This window comes from Oryctolagus cuniculus, chromosome 11 (assembly GCF_964237555.1).
Source record: "Oryctolagus cuniculus chromosome 11, mOryCun1.1, whole genome shotgun sequence".
NCBI lineage: Eukaryota > Metazoa > Chordata > Mammalia > Lagomorpha > Leporidae > Oryctolagus > Oryctolagus cuniculus.
Window position 1 is genome coordinate 90,821,256 of NC_091442.1, and position 17,195 is coordinate 90,838,450.

The following is a 17,195-nucleotide window of genomic DNA, read 5'->3' on the forward strand; positions in this document are numbered from 1 at the left end:
TGTAATTCCTGGACGATTTATTTATTTTACTGTAGTTAGCCAAATGTAAGTATCTTTGATATAAAATACAGTGATTATTTTATTTACTCCGAAGGACCGAGATACTTTAATAATTATTGATTATGTTTCCTTTTAGGAGAGAAGCCACAAGTCTTACCGTCCCTTAACAGTGTTGACATTTCGCTTAAATTATCTGTTTAGTGAACTAAAACCAATGTCATATCATCTCCTAAATATGATTTTTCATGCTATGGTCAGTGTGATATTTCTTAAAGTCTGTAAGCTTTTTCTGGACAACAGGAGTAGTGTGGTTGCTGCTCTACTTTTTACAGTGCACCCAATACACACAGAAGCAGTAAGTAAAACTTTAGATTTATTTTACTTTTTTATAAATCCTACTCAGTGACTATAATTATATATATTTCAAGAAAAAAGCTTTAACATGACTTTAATGCAACTATTTGGAGACTCTTACAATGATATAATAAATCTTAATTCTCTGATACCACAGTCTCATCTACTGCATAAAATTTTTTAATTTACGTTTTTGAAACCTAAATGTTTATTCATTCAAGAACATAAGGTATAAGTAATCTCTTAAAGTTAGCCATATAAAATATAAATAAATACAGTTCCTTTTTTGTTCAATACAGATTTTAAATATTATTTGCCAATCTGCCAATACTTGCATTGGCAGGCAACGATAACCAATCAGGCAAATTTAAGAATGAAAATATATCAAAATATATACAAATATAAGCAGACATATTATTAAGTGATGAGACTCTAGTTCATTACCAGGTATGTCAGAATTCTGAGTTATCTCCACCATTGCTGTTATATGTCCACCAACCCCTTCCCAACAAGACATCTCAAGCTATTATTTTATTTTTCTTGATAAGCTTGAAACTCCAAAACTCCCAACCAGAGCATAGACTTGCTTAGTTGTAAGCTGTTAAGTTATAAGTAAAAGGTATGTATAGGTGTTTTTATTGGAGGCGGATTGTGTATTTCTTCAACAAACTATCTTGAATGTTTTGGAGTGTAGTTTAGCAGACATTTTCCATACATTTAAAAAAAATGGTAGGAATTTAAAAAAATTTTACCAGGACTGGCATTGTAGCATAGTGGGTAAGTCTGCTGCCAGCCACGCCAGCTTCCCATATGAGCACTGGTTCAAATGCTGATTGCCCAACTTCTGATCCAGCTCCCTGCTAATGGCCTGGGAAAAGCAGCGGAGGATGGCCTAGGATCTTGGGTCCCTGCATCTGTGTGGGAGACTCAGATGAGGCTCTTGGCTCCTGGCTGCAGCCTGGCTCAGCCCTGGCCATTTTGGCCATTTGGGGAGTGAACCAGTGGATGGAAGATTCTCTGTGTATGTGTCTGTCTCTCTCTCTCTGTGACTCTGACTTTCAAATAAATAAATCTTAAAAAAAATAAAAATAAAACATTTTACCACAAAATCAAAACACTTTGGAAATGTTAGGTTTGAAAGTTACATACATATATAGATACATATATGTATCTTACTGAGTATAAATACTTTTAAGAGTACTTGTCTTTTTAGAAAAATAGGCTACAAGTACCTTTTGTAAGTTCAGAACTATTGTAGATATTGTATTATAATTATGTAAAACATTATCATTGGGAGAAACTGGTAAAGAATACACAGGAATTCTTTGTACATGTTCGTGGTCTCCTGTGAGTCTACATTATTTCAACATAACTTAAAAACTGTTATAAATTTCTTTGTGGAAATACACAAATTCACCACCTGAGGGCACCCAAAGAATGTTTAATATCCTTGAAATGCGCCTTGAAAGTTAAAGAATTTAGTTGCTAATTGAATTGCTTTGCTATTATAATAATTTTTCAAGATTCTTTTCATTAACATGAACTTAATCTCCCACCTGGTTTCCCTTTCTAGGTAACAGGTGTTGTAGGAAGAGCAGAACTTTTGTCATCTATCTTTTTTCTAGCTGCATTTTTGTCATATACCAAATCAAAAGGACCGGATAATTCCATAGGTAAATGTCTAACATCTGATATGTTTTGATAGCTATAAAAATAAATTTCAAAAAATTTGATCAACTTTTATTTACCCCATGTGCTTCTTGTAAAATATTATGTGCTACACTTACGGTTTATATAGTGTTCTTCAGCATGCATGGAAATATGAAGTAATATGTCAGTATTTTTAGAAGTTATATGTAGTTTATATTTTAAATGCATGTTATGAAAAAATATATGTGGATTTCAGCTACTTTTTGCACCAAAATAAACATCTTTTAATTCAATTTTCAGGGAGTTTTTGAAGTTCCCTCATACATGATCTAATTTGAAAAATCAAACAAGCCTAGAATATAAGTATTTTAGAGTTAATCCCGGTTCCATCGACTGTTAATCTCTAAGAAATGATACAAGATCTAGTACTTCAATTGTCTTTCAATAAATAACGCTAGTAGGCTGTGCTACTGTTTGGGCAAAGTTAAAATTCTGCTGGAGTGTAACTTTTTTTATATGTGTTGATCAGAGTTCAGCTATTTATTGAGCTCCTACCTTGTGTCCAGCCCTGAAAAGTGCTTTGAATGCATAAGCTCATTAATCCTAACGATGCCTGGGTTTGCCAGAAACCAATTCCAGGCAAAAAAAAAATTTTTTTTTTAGTGTGTGGGCATAGTAGTTATGAAAAGGACTCCACATAATGACCTTAACCTTAGTTTGGTTAATTCTAATGTTTAGCTCTGAATTGTTTGTTTTTATTGTCTTGTGATAAGTAGCTTAATTTTGTATGTATGTAACCTAAAGTTTAAAAAATAAATGATTGAGGCAGGTGCTGTGGCATAGAGTTTAAAGCCACAGCCTGTCACACAGTGCTGGCGATCCACATGAGTCCCTGCTACTCCACTTCCAATCCAGCTCCCTGCTGATGTTCATGGGACGGCAGCAGAGAATGGTCCAAGTATTTGGGCCCCGGCACACCTATGTGGGAGCCCTGGAGGAAGCTCCTGGCTCCTAACTTTCTAGATTAGCCCAGCGCCACTAGCAAATGGAAGCCTCCTCACCCTCACCCCCCGGCGTGTAATTCTGCCTTTCAAATAAACAAGTAAGTCTTAAAAAAAAAAAAGTGACTGAGCCAAATATTCTAATATTTTTTGGTGGTAATAAGAATAGGCTTGCCTTTTGTTGCTGTGCATTATGCCTTAAGACAGTTGAGTGGCAGCATGTCATAGTGGTTAAGAGCTTGGACTCAAAGTATCTAGTTTCAAATTCCAGCTCTACTCCTTACTTACTAGTTCCATTTGCTACCTTGGACAAAGTACTTAACCTCTCTGTGCTTTAGTTTATCTATATAAAATGTGGGTATTCATAGTCCCTACCTACCCAGTTTATCATGTGGTAAGAGGTTAGTCAGTAACTAATAAGGAATGACAACCCAGTAGCCTCTTTACATACCATCCTAAACAAGGCAAAAATGATAAATCAGAAAATAATGTGACCTGCAGTACGCTATTCAGGTTCACATCTACTTCTCTAACCATATCCCTTGCCATTGGTCTCATAGCTTGTTGGACTATAGCCAGATAACCAAACCTTCTTGCTATTTTCAAACAAGTGAAGTGCTTGCCTTTACTTTTTTTTCTCTGACTATTCTTCCCCTACATCATCACATAGTTGTCCCATTTATATACTTCTTTGAATCACCAAATTCACCACCTACCGTTGTTTTTAAAGTTAATATTTGGTTAGATAATTTTTGTCTACACAAAAGTTTTGTTTGAAATATATATCTTAGTGTTTTACCTAGAAAAAAAAATATTACATGCGAAATATAAATGTATTTTAAAGTAGAAAGAATGAGCCAATAGGGAATAACACATATGGATATGGAATTACAAGTAAGATTTAACTTATCTTTTTTAATATTATAAGGTTGTTTAATATAGTTTTATTTGTCTCTGTCCTTAAATTGCAGTGTGGACTCCAATTGCACTGACAGTGTTTTTAGTGGCTGTTGCAACACTGTGTAAAGAACAAGGAATAACAGTGGTGGGAATTTGCTGTGTGTATGAGGTGTTCGTTGCCCAGGGGGTAAGGAAAAACAGACATTTCCTTGTCTCTCTCTTTTGTCCTAGTTGGGTCGGATTTTCATAACAGTTTGCTTACCAATAAAGATGCCAAAGATTTTCATTTAACAAGTATATTTTGCTCATACCCACTGAGAATTCTTTACTCAGCATTTTAAGACATCTTTAGTAATTTAAGAATTGCTTTTCAAATTTTGATAGTGAAATTGTTAGCCAATTTGGAGAAGTACGCAATAATGTTAGATTGTAATTCCTTATTGGATAAGATTACTGAGTTTTATTTGTTATCAGTTCCGTAAATCATTCCATATTGATCTTGTGATTATACTCATTTTGTATTTGTTCTTGTATTAAAAATTTTTACATTACTCAAAATATTTTATAATGTATTACTTGTTTAAAACGTTTTTTTTTCTTTTCAGTATACTTTGCCATTATTATGTACTACTGCTGGACAGTTTATCCGTGGAAAGGGTAGTATTCCCTTTTCTATGCTGCAGACACTAATAAAACTCATTGTCTTGATGTTCAGTACACTGTTACTTGTTGTGATTAGAGTCCAGGTTATTCAGTCCCAGCTTCCAGTATTCACAAGGTAGGAAATTCTGATTCTTTTTGTTTTTTCTGTTCTGTGTTTTTAACTTTGAATTTTAAATAATCACAAGTATTCCAGAGAGCATTTGATTTACACTGTTTTCAATGGACTTATTAAGGTACAGTCGATATATTTTTTAAGTGCATAGGTTTAAAATATATGAATTGATAAATTTTGGCAGACATGGTATGAGAGTACTTCAAAAAGTCCATGGGAAGGGGCCAGTGCTGTGGCATAGCGGGTTGGGCCACTGCCTGCGGTGCTGGCATCCCACAAGGGCACCAGTTTGAGTCCTGGCTTCTTCACTTCTGATCCAGCTCTCTGCTATGGCCTGGGAAAGCAGTAGAAGATAGCCCAAGTCTTGGGCCTTTGCACCCACATAGGAGACCTGGAATAAGCTCCTGGCTCCTACCTTCGGGTCAGCACAGCCCCAGCCATTGTGGTCATCTAGGGAATGAACTAGCGGATGGAAGATATCTCTCCCTCTCTCTGCTTCTCCTTCTGTGTAACTCTGACTTCAAATAAATAAATCTTTAAAAAAAAAGTTCATGGGAAATACATATTACAAAAAACCTATGCATGGATTTTAAAATTTTTTACACCAAATTAACTTAACCTTTTTTTTTTAACTTTTATTTAATGAATATAAATTTCCAAAGTACAGCTTATGGATTACAATGGCTTGCCCCTCATAATGTCCCTCCCACCCGCAACCTTCCCCTTTCCCACTCCCTCTCCCCTTCCATTCACATCAAGATTCATTTTCGATTCTCTTTATATACAGAAGATCAGTTTAGCATACATTAAGAAAAGATTTCAACAGTTTGCTCCCACACAGAAACATAAAGTGAAAAATACTGTTTGCAGCCGGCGCCGTGGCTCAATAGGCTAATCCTCCACCTTGCGGCGCCGGCACACCGGGTTCTAGTCCCGGTTGGGGCGCCGGATTCTGTCCCGGTTGCCCCTCTTCCAGGCCAGCTCTCTGCTATGGCCAGGGAGTGCAGTGGAGGATGGCCCAGGTGCTTGGGCCCTGCACCCCATGGGAGACCAGGAAAAGCACCTGGCTCCTGGCTCCTGCCAGGATCAGCGCGGTGCGCCGGCTGCAGCGGCGGCCATTGGAGGGTGAACCAACGGCAAAGGAAGACCTTTCTCTCTCTGTCTCTCTCTCTCACTGTCCACTCTGCCTGTCAAAAAAAAAAAAAAAAAAAAAAAAAAAAAAAAAAATACTGTTTGAGTACTAGTTATAGCATTAGATCTCAATGTACAGCACACTAAGGACAAAGATCCTACATGAGGAGTAAGTGTACAGTGACTCCTGTTGTTGACTTAACAAATTGACACTCTTGTTTATGGCCTCAGTAATCACCCTAGGCTCTTGTCATGAGCTGCCAAGGCTATGGAAGCCCCCTGAGTTCACTGACTATGATAATTTTTAGACAAGGGAATGGTCAAAGTGGAAGTTCTCTCCTCCCTTCAGAGAAAGGTACCTCCTTCTTTGATGACCCGTTCTTTCCACTGGGATCTCACTCGTGGAGATCTTTCATTTAGGTTTTTTTTTTTTTTTCCCCAGAGTGTCTTGGCTTTCCATGCCTGAAATACTCTCATGGGCTTTTCAGCCGGATCCGCATGCCTTAAGGGCTGATTCTGAGGCCAGAGTGCTGTTTAGGACATCTGCCATTCTATGGGTCTGCTGTGTATCTCACTTCCCATGTTGGATCATTCTCTCCCTTTTTTATTCTATCAGCTAGAAAAGTGATCACTGTTAAATATAAGAGTGGGAATAAGAGAGGGAAGAGATGTGCAATTTGGGACATGCTCAAGCTGACTTACCTCAAACAGTAGAGTTAGAAACATACCAGGGGATTCCAATTCAATCCCATCAAGGTGGCATGTACCAATGCCATCTCACTAGTCCCAGTGATCAATTTCTGTTCACAATTGATCATAATGATAGGACTAAGAACCAAAGGGATCACATAAACAAGAATAGTGTCTGCAAATACTAGCTGATAGAATAACTTAACCTTTTAATTCAGTTTTTCTACAGACTTTTTGAAGTATCCTTGTACACCCACGAACTGCCACAACAAAAATAATGATCTGCAAATTGGTTAGGTTTTAAAGTTAGCATTATGTCTTCTATATCCTTAGTGATTTTTGTTGACTTCTTCTATCAGATAATAAGAAAGGGATATTGAAGTCTCTAATTATAATTGTAGATTTCTGTATTTCTCCTTGCAATTATCTCAATTTTGGTTCACGTGTTTTGATGTTGTCTTGTAAGTATATAAACATGTAGCATTGTCATATCATTGTGATCAGTTCGTCCCTTGCTATTTGTAACCATTTTTTCTGAGCATACATTTTAAGTCACACAATATATTTTTTACTACTTTCTGCTTTAAACAATTATCTTTTAGAATTGAAACACTAGAAAGGTGTTTTATATTAGCCAATGAAGTTATTTCAAATGCTTTTCATTCCTTTGTTTGATCAAGATTTTTGTGGTGCTACTTTTACTTGTACTTGAAGAGTTTTCTTTAATATTTCTCGATAGTCCAGTCTGCTGTTGATGAATTCTTGTAGCATTCATGCCTGTAATATTTTCATTTTACCTTTTTCTTGGGTGGAGAATTCTACATTGACTGTTTTTCATTCACTCTAAAATTTTGCTCTACCATCTTGCTTGCTTTGTTTTCAATGAGAATTTCTTTGTCAACCTTTATGCTTCAAAAAGTGTCTTTCCTTCTATGCCTGCCTTTAATATTTTCTCTTCATTGTTTCATATATTACCACGTTTCTTCTGTTTAGGTTAATTGGGCTTCTTGGAATTTGCTGTATGAATTTTGGAAATTTTTTAGCTGGTTTTCAAATATTTGTACTATCACCTCTCTTTCTGGAACTTGGATTTTGTATAATTGGACTTTTTGAAGCTACTGCGCTAATGCTGTTTATCCCTACCTCCTCCCCCACCCCCAGTCTCTTTATTCCCCACTCTTATTTTGGATAGTTTCTTATACTGTATCTTCAAGTTCACTAATCTTTTTCAGAAATGTTAACCCATCCTTTTATCTCCCATGCTTGCATGGTCTACTGTTTTATTGTCCTTGTCCACAAATTGGATCATCTACATCATTGATTTCTTCTCTTTAAGAATTATGCTTCTCTATTTATTTACATGTCCAGTAATTTTTGAATGGATGTCACACATATATGAATTACACTTTAATATTTTTCTATCAATATTTTTGAGCTTTGTTATGGAATACATTTAAGTTATTTGGAAAATATTTCTTCTAGTCTTTTAAACTTTTTGTGGAACCACTTTGTAGGATTTATGATAAAGCTGATTTTACTCCACTAGTGACATGAGACTATTCTGACTTCTCTACCCAAAGGACTGTGAATTATGAGGATTTGCACTTCAGCTGCTAATGAACTATTCTTTCTATCATATATGGGGATCTTTCTCTCAATCCTTCCAGAAGGTTCTTTCCTGGCCGTTAGTATTTGTAAGATTGCTGTAACAAGTAGCCACAAACTGAATGGCTTTAAACAACAGAAATCGATTTATTCATAGTTCAGGAGGCCAGAATCCAAAGATGTTGGCACAATTCGTTCCCTTTCGAGGCTCTGGGGAAGAATCTGTTCCATACCTCTCAGTATTCCTTGGCTTATAGGTAAAACACTGCAATCTGTTCTATCTTGATATTGCTACTTTTGTGTCCCAGTATTTATCCTGTTCTTGGGCATAATAAAGACACCAGTCAGGAACAGGAATTTGGCACCTAAAATCAAATGAAGGGAGCCTCCTTGAAGAGAGTTCAGTACCTAGGTGAAGTGTTTTTAGTAAGTGGAACACCAAGTGGCTACCCAGACTGACCCCAGCAGTATAACTGGATTGAGAAGTAGAGCTGGGATGCTTAGGAACTCTGAAGCAGAATAGGGTTAGAGTTAGTGGGATTTAACACTAGAAGAAGAAAACTGAGAAAAAGAATTTGAATGATCTTCAGAGGGTCTCTCTCAGTTTTCAATACTAAGAATTTCTTATAACATATATTCATATGTGAGGACATACCCAAGGTCAGTGTAACAAGTTGTCGTGTTTCCCCAGAATGCGTATCTGCTCAGAACTTAGAATCTTTTTTACCCACTTAGTTAATTAACATGAGATTATAGTAGATTGGGGTGGGCTCTCTAAATCTAATCAATGATTGGTACCTTTTAAAATAACTTTAATTATTTGAAAGGCAGAGCAAGAGAGACATTCCACCCACTGGTTTACTCACGGATGCCTGCAGCAGGTGGGGCTGGGATAGGCCAAAGCTAAGAGCTCTTAACCTCATCCACACGTTGGTAGCAGGAACTCAGGTATTGGGCCATCATCTGCTGCCTTCCAGGATGCACATTAGAAGGAGGATGGATCAGAAGCAAAGGCAGAGCTCCATCTCAAGCACTCTGGGATGTGGATGTCCCAAGTGGGAGCTTAAGAACCCACTGCGCCACATTGCCCCCCCTGCTTTATAGAGTTTTTTAAAAATTTTAATCAGAAGTTCATAATTTAATGAAAGCATTCTACCATTTTATTGTAGTATGTGTTCTGAATTTGTCTCATTATATACTAGAAATAGATCATCTGCTTGCACATCAAACAGTTCTTCATAAATGGCATCATTTTGTACCATAGGTAAACTCTAAAGTATCCATAATTTATATTTGATCTTAGTTTAATGAGATACATATATTATTTTTAATATTGTTCAGTATTATATGGGTTGCATCCGTTTCGTGTTTAAAAAATGTTTAAAATTCTTTTTCATTTTCTGTACAGGTTTGATAACCCAGCTGCTGTAAGCCCAACTCCTACAAGGCAGCTAACTTTTAACTACCTCCTTCCAGTGAATGCTTGGCTTCTGTTAAATCCTTCAGAGCTTTGCTGTGATTGGACTATGGGGACAATACCACTTATAGAGTCATTTCTAGATATTCGAAATCTTGCCACATTTATATTCTTTTGTCTTCTGGGAACTCTGGGAGTATTCAGTCTCCGATACCCTGGTGATTCTTCTAAGACTGTTTTAATGGTATGAAACTTTAGGTTTTTAGACTCTGTTACATTTGGTTGATTAAATAAGTGGCTAGCTTTAATTCATCCAAAGAATTTCTTTAAAGATTTATTTTATTTATTTGAAAGACAGTTACAGAGAGAGGTAGAGACAGAGAGAGAGGTCTTCCATCTGCTGGTTCACTCCTCAAATGGCTGCAATGGCCAGAGCTGAGCCAATCTGAAGCTTCTTTATTTCTCCCTTGTGGATATAGGGGCCCAAGGACTTGAGTCTTTCTCCACTGTTTTCTCAGACGCACTAGCAGAGTGCTGGATCAGAAGTGGAGCAGTTTGGACCCGAAACAGTGCTCATATGGGATGCCTACACTTCAGGCCAGGGCTTTAACCTGCTGTTCCATAGTGCTGGCCCTCAAAGAGTCTTTCTTAAAAGAAGTATGCTTTGGGGCAGGTGCTGTAGCATCGCAGGTGGGGCCACGGCCTGCAGTCCCAAAATCCCATGTGGGCGCCAGTTCAAGTCCCAGCTGCTCCACTTCCGATCCTGCTCTCTGCTATGGCCTGGGAAAGCAGTGGAAGATGGCCCAAGTCCTTAGGCCCCTGTACCTGCAGGGCAGACCCAAAAGAAGCTCCAGGCTCCTGGCTTCAGGTCAGTGCCGCTCTGGCCGTTGCGGCCACTTTAGGATTGAACCAGCAGATGGAGGCCCCCCCCACCCCCAAATCTCTCTCTGCCTCTCTGTAACTCTGCCTTTCAAACAAAGAAATAAATCTATAAAAAAAAAGTATGCTTCATTCAAAAGCATCCCAATTCTTAAACTTACTTAGTTAATCATAAAATTATATAGCAGAATTTAATTTGCAGGTGTAAGTTGATGTATACATTCTACATGTAAGATGAAAATGTAATTACGAATTTCCCTAATTTGGTAGGAACTCTGAAATCATGAAGCATCTCTCTTGTCTTCGTTTTCTTTTAAACTTTTAGAATAAATGGATAATATTGTGTTCTTACTTGTTTTTCTGCCACAGAGAGTAGTATCATATAGTTCTCATTAACAAAGTTGTCAGCTCTTACTGTGGTCAGAGACCTCTGCACACATGAAAAGCCATTTTTTTGTTGTCATTTTCTGAACTGTTTCTTGGTAATTTTTTACTCTGCCTCCACTCATAGTTCTCTTAGTTGTTATTATCATCCTGCAGCAGCCTTCTTTATGTTTAAATTACTATTCTTCGTAGTGTTAAAAATGTTTCATCAGTACATTGTCTAAATAAAATGATAAAGGTATTTGGATTTGAGTGTTGAATGTCCTTACATTTTTTTAACTTAGTAAACTATCTTTTTCTTTCTAGGCACTTTCTTTAATGGCATTACCATTTATTCCTGCATCGAACCTTTTTTTTCCAGTTGGATTTGTTGTTGCTGAGCGAGTATTATATGTCCCTAGCATGGGATTCTGTATTTTGGTAGCACATGGATGGCAGAAAATTTCAAACAAAAGGTGAATCTTTATATTAGTTTGTTTACTGCTTACTAACAATAAAATGAACTGTGACCCTAAAGTTTTAAATCCATATTTAGTTCAGTTTTATAAATCATACTTTTATGTCTTTTGGTTTTCATCTAGATAGTTTTCTGCCTCTAATTCAGATTAAGAAAGCTCCATAGCACCTACTCATCCTGTGTTCTTTATCCTATTAATATAATTTTATTTTACAACCTGAGATGGAACAAACTTTGAGTCAGACCCAGATGAAAATAGTATATTTTTAAGGCTGGAGTCACAAATGACAATTACTATTTCCTTATGCAGTGAAATGCTAGTCATCCTACATAAGTGAGTCATATGGAATAAATACATGAAAAGTGTGTATTGTAAGCAGTTTATAATTTCTTGCTAGCAAAATTATCTTCATAATATTTGTATCCTAGTTGCCTTAAATTAGTAGTTATGGAGCAGTATACTTAGAAACTCAAATTGTAGCATGTATTTTCTCATTGTACACAATGCTGTACTGCTAAAATTGTCAAATCAAATTTTTAGTGGTCAATTAATACTAATGTAAAAATAGTAATTTGGATTAGCAACTTGAAAAAGAAGTGATAACATTTCTCACTTTTTTATTTTTCCAGTCATTCTTCAATCCACAGGATTCTGACTTGTGTCCACATTATTATGTTAAAACATGTAACAAATCACCTTCTGGTAGATACATCCAATTAGCAGTTTTATTTAAAACTTATTTCCCTGATGTCACATAAAGTATCTCTTCTGATTCTGTTCTATTTCTGTTCATTTCTGCTCTGATTCTGCTTGCTGTACCCTTACCTTGAATATTTGTATTTCTCAGGTTTACTCATAGCTTCATTTGTCACACTGCATATGCTTCATAGATGATCTCTTTCATGTCTACAGTTTTCAGTACCATGTCTCAAACCTCTTTTCTTAGCTCTACCCATATATCCAATTATAATCACTACTAATTCTTTGTACTTTTAGATTTGTTTTCCCATTAAATTTTCCTACTCCTTAACTGCCTTTTGCAGATGTGAGAGTTGAAATTCATACAGGTCACCTGAGTTACCCAAGGTCACAAAGCTAGTAAACAGCAGATTGAAATGTGTACTTAACTGCTTCTAATGACCATGTTCTTTCTGATCCATACTCCCTTGTTATGTTGAAGTGCATCTATCAAAATGAAAGAAATTGAACCTTGTTAACTGGGGCAGAAACTCAGATCATTTAGTATTAATTCATAGATCATGAGAGAATAACAATTTGCCTGAAGTTTTATAAGTAATTTGCATCTATTTTATAAGGAGTTAATTTTACTTTGAGTAGATAGGCAATTCTAGCATTAAAGTATAAGATTATTCTAAGAGTGTCATGATAGTTCATTGTAAAACTTGTAAGCAAAAACCATTTCAAAATACAGCTAATGTTAAGATTGGAGCTTTGGAAACTCAATTAAGAATACTTAAGAGCTGGCTATTTGGCCCCACAATTAAGGCACCTGTGTTGCCTGTGCTGGATGCCTGACTCTGCCTCCTGACTCCAGCTTTCTGCTGATGCAGACTCTGGGAGGCAGTGGTGATTCAGTTCCTGTCTCCAGGCTTTTATCCTACGTTAGCTGTGACCATTGTAGGCATCTGAGGAGTGAAGTAACAGATGGTAGCTATGTCTGTATTTTTTGCCTCTCAAATGAATTTTTTTTTGACAGACAGAGTTAGACGATAAGAGACAAAGGTCTTCCTTCCGTTGGTTCACCCCTCAAAAGGCCGCTATGGCCCGCACGCTGCGCCGATCCGAAGCCAGGAGCCAGGTGCTTCCTCCTGGTCTCCCATGCGGGTGCAGGGCCCAAGCACTTAGGCCATCCTCCACTGCCTTCCTTCCCGGGCCACAGCCGAGAGCTGGACTGGAAGAGGAGCAACCGGGACAGAACCGGCGCTCCAACCAGGACTAGAACCTGGAGTGCCGGCACTGCAGGCAGAGAATTAGCCTAGTGAGCCGCTGCACCGGCTCAAATAAAAAAAAAAAAAAAAAAATCTAAAATTACTAAAGTTGTAGGTTTTGGCACAAAGTATTCTTAAGTATTAAAAGTCATCTTGTCATTTAATCTACTATTAGAATATATGGTTGGCCCTCCATATCCATGGGTTCTGCTCCTGTGGATTCAACTCAGGGTATATCAGAAATACTCAGGGAATAAAAGAATGTGCTGAACATATACAGACTTTCTTTTTCTTGTTCTGTACACAGTGTAGTATAACAGTCATTTACATAAAATTTACCTTGTATGAGGTATTATAAATAATACCTTGTCATGCTTTTAACATAAAGCAAAATATTCATAGGTTACATAAAAATACTACACCATTTTATATAAGATACTTGTGCATCTGCAGATTTCGGTATCCACAGGGAGCCCTGGAACCAGTCCCCCACAGATACCAAGGGACTGCTCTATAATGTAATGGAAGTCTGCATTGGAAGGTCATATTTAATTTTTTTTTATTTTCATCTAAAGTTGGATGCTTATTGGAATGAATTAGAATAAAATCAGGCATGATATTTAGGAACACTTAATATATTTCTTATCTTTGAGAACAAAGGTAAAATGTCTTTGGTAAAATAGATAATGTTTTGTTTTGCTTTTTCTTTTAAACAGTGTATTTAAAAAACTGTCTTGGGTTTGTCTGTCTATGGTGATATTCACTCATGCCTTAAAAACCCTTCACAGAAATTGGGATTGGGAGTCTGAATATACATTGTTTATGTCAGCCTTGAAGGTAAAGTATTGTTCAGGATAAAGCAAAGTATACCACAGTAATTTCTTGTAGCTGTTTTAAGTTATCTTACTGCATTTGCAATTAGATACTTAAATATTAAAACTGTTACTGAAACATTAATGAAAATAATTTTTATTTTATTTAATGTATAACCAAAAGTTCTAAATAATACTTAACTGTATGTCCAAAGCATATGAGTAATTCTCTAAAAACTCATGGAAAATGGAATTATATGTGTTATATATATAATTATATATATTATAATGTTTATTATAGTACAAAAGAACTTTTTTTGTTTTCTCATAATATACACTTTTCATGAACTTTTAGAAGACTCCCTCAGGCAGTTATTAGAATGTATAAAATGATAAAAATGTTCAAATCAAAATAGTAGATTCCATTGGTTCTTTTTATTTTTCTTAAAATTTATTTATGTGAAAGTCAGAGTTAATGCAGAGAGAGAAGGAGAGGCAGAGAGGTCTTCCATCTGCTGGTCCACTCCCTTCACAGCCACAACAGCCAGAGCTGCACCAATCCAAAGCCAGGAGCTGGGAGCTTCTTCTACGTCTCCCACTCAGGTGCGGGGGCCCAAGGACTTAGGCTATCTTCTACTGCTTTCCCAGGCCAGAACAGAGAGCTGGATTGGTAGTGGAGCAGCCAGGACTTGAACTGGCACCCATATGGGATGCCAGCACTGCAGGCAGCAGCTTTACCCACTGTGCCACAGTGCTGGTTCCTCCATTGGTTCTTAAGATGGGCATTTTTACTTTTTAATATTTATGAAACAGGATAACTCTTACAGTGAAAAATCTTACAGTTAAAATAGTATCCTTTTTTTTTTCTTGGTGGTATGTAAAGTCATCGTGAGTCTTATAATTGAGAGCAACTTAAATTCAGTATAAAATCCATAGTGAAAAATGGCACCCTACTGTTAGGAGGGTAATAAATGGTTACAATACTATAGGAAACAGGAAAAACAGAAAGCAGTAACATTTCTGTAGAATATATAAATCAGAAGAAGAACTTTTGAAGAAAACACAAATTTGGATGGACTTTGGCCTATTGGTTAAGACTCACATCCCCTATCAGTGTACCTAGATTTAGTTCCTGGCTTTAGCTCCTAACTCTAGCCTCCTGCTAATGCAGAACATTGGATCAGCAGTGGTGGCTCAAGTAGTTGAGTTCCTGCCATCCATATAAGAGAACTGGATCGTTTCCCTGGCTTCAGGCTGAGCCAGCACTAACCATTTTGAGCATTTGGAGAGCAAAACAGCTGATGTCACTTTTGTCTCTCTGCCTCTTAAATGAATTAAACACACTCACACAAATTTGATTCTTGTAATGATGATCAGCCAAGATTTTTTCAGGTTCTCCTTTACCAGTGATTCTATTCAAATCACTAAATATTTAATTCCTTTGGCTTTTTTTTTTTTTTACTTTCCTTGGCCTAGCTTTATTAAATTCCTGCCTCATTCCAACAGTCTGTGTGGCTTCTTGATTTGACAGCTACTTAAAATCAGATGTACTTACTTAGTAGCTCCATTCCTTCTCTAGCACAGAAATCTTCAAATAAGTGTGAACTGTTTATCATGCTTGTTAATACACACTCCAAGGATACCAGTGAGCTCCATAATTTTCAGGAATTTTGCATATCATTCCCATGATAGTGATTGAAACATACAACCCTATCCACTGCTAGTTCTTTGTTGAGTATCATGCTTTAGCATGCCTGAACTCTGAAAGCACAAAATAAACATTAGTACCAGGGATTGCATTACCATATTAGATAATGTAAATAGCTTTAAATATCAAGTTTATAATTTCCTAAAAATAAAACATTAATGCAATGTTTAAATATATTTTTATATTCTAATACATTTTCTCCTAAAAGAATAGAAATAGACCCAGGCTTTCAAACAGCATGAAACACTAATCGTTCAAATCCTAATGTAAATAATGGTGTTTGGCAGAGTGGTTAAGCCACTTGGGGTGTCCACATCCCATATCAGAGTGCTGGGTTTCAAGTCCCCATTCTGCTTTCTAGTCCAGCTTCCTGCTAACATGCACCTTGGAGGCAGCAAGTGATGGCTCAGGTACTTGGGTTCCTGCTACCCACAGGGGAGACATAATCTCAGTTTCAGGTTCTTGGCTTCAGTGTGCTTTAGCCCTGGCTGTTGTGGGCATATGGAGAGTAAAAATAGAGGATCTCTTTCTGTTTTTGTGTATCTTTTCATCTCCCTACCTTTCAAATAAAATGAAATTGAAGCCTACACTGTAGCAAAAGAAAACATGTATAAATTAGACTGCTGTGATTTTAGTATGTTGATTTCAAAAGGGAGGGGAGGGTAAATTTGATGAAATAGTCTTTATTTGGCTCCTTCCTAACTACTAGAGACATCTCCATGGAATATTCTATTCCTAATAGTGTACCAAATAAATATCTGTGTGAACTGCAGCCAGGTAAGTTTTAGTTGTAACTCATTTTTATTTGTACTTGTATTTAAGGTAAATAAAAATAATGCCAAATTATGGAATAATGTAGGACATGCACTGGAAAATGAAAAAAACTTTGAAAGAGCTTTGAAATACTTCTTACAGGCCACCCATGTTCAGCCAGGTAAGCATTGTTAATTAATAAATTAATGGATAGTTTCTTTTCTTTTAAAAACTTGATTATGTTTGGGGATAATAAGGTAGAGTTTGTGACTTGAATACTAGTGTTTTATAACTTTGTTCATTTTGAAATGCACTCTGTATGTAAGAGTTACTTCTATCAGACGTATGAGGAATTTTTTAGCATAGTTTTTGGGTGGCATAACTAAGCATTTTTGCTGAAGTAATGGTACTAGTATGAAGTGGTAGTGGTGTGAATAAAGAGATCAAGAGAAAATAAGGTAATAGGGTTATGGTTTTTGTTTTTAGGTGGGAAAGAAACAAAAGCATGGGTGAGACTAACAGATGAGAAAAGTAGACTTTGAAGGTGGCTGAACAAATTAATCATTGTCCTTGAACAGATAGAATCTGTTCTATAGGATTAGGATTTCATTCAGTCTTCACAGCTGGTATTTAACCTGTGGTAACAGGGAAAATGTATTTTTATGGACATGAATATAGGCAGGTGTTTAGATGGCATAAAACAAGCTACTGAAGTTGTCTTCTGTTGGC

The 17,195-nt window shown here is 36.6% G+C and overlaps 1 protein-coding gene across 2 annotated transcripts in view; it reads left to right on the forward strand.

Annotated features, from left to right (window-relative positions):
- TMTC3 (transmembrane O-mannosyltransferase targeting cadherins 3) overlaps nucleotides 1-17,195 on the forward strand; it is a 49,931-nt gene that overhangs the window by 14,063 nt on the left and 18,673 nt on the right. For both annotated transcript variants that reach the window (XM_008256872.4, XM_002711378.5), the window contains exons 3-10: nucleotides 137-355; nucleotides 1,928-2,027; nucleotides 3,977-4,092; nucleotides 4,511-4,683; nucleotides 9,515-9,767; nucleotides 11,093-11,241; nucleotides 13,910-14,030; nucleotides 16,536-16,647. In XM_008256872.4, coding sequence (XP_008255094.1) covers nucleotides 137-355; nucleotides 1,928-2,027; nucleotides 3,977-4,092; nucleotides 4,511-4,683; nucleotides 9,515-9,767; nucleotides 11,093-11,241; nucleotides 13,910-14,030; nucleotides 16,536-16,647 — 1,243 coding nt within the window. The remainder of the gene's footprint in view (nucleotides 1-136; nucleotides 356-1,927; nucleotides 2,028-3,976; nucleotides 4,093-4,510; nucleotides 4,684-9,514; nucleotides 9,768-11,092; nucleotides 11,242-13,909; nucleotides 14,031-16,535; nucleotides 16,648-17,195) is intronic.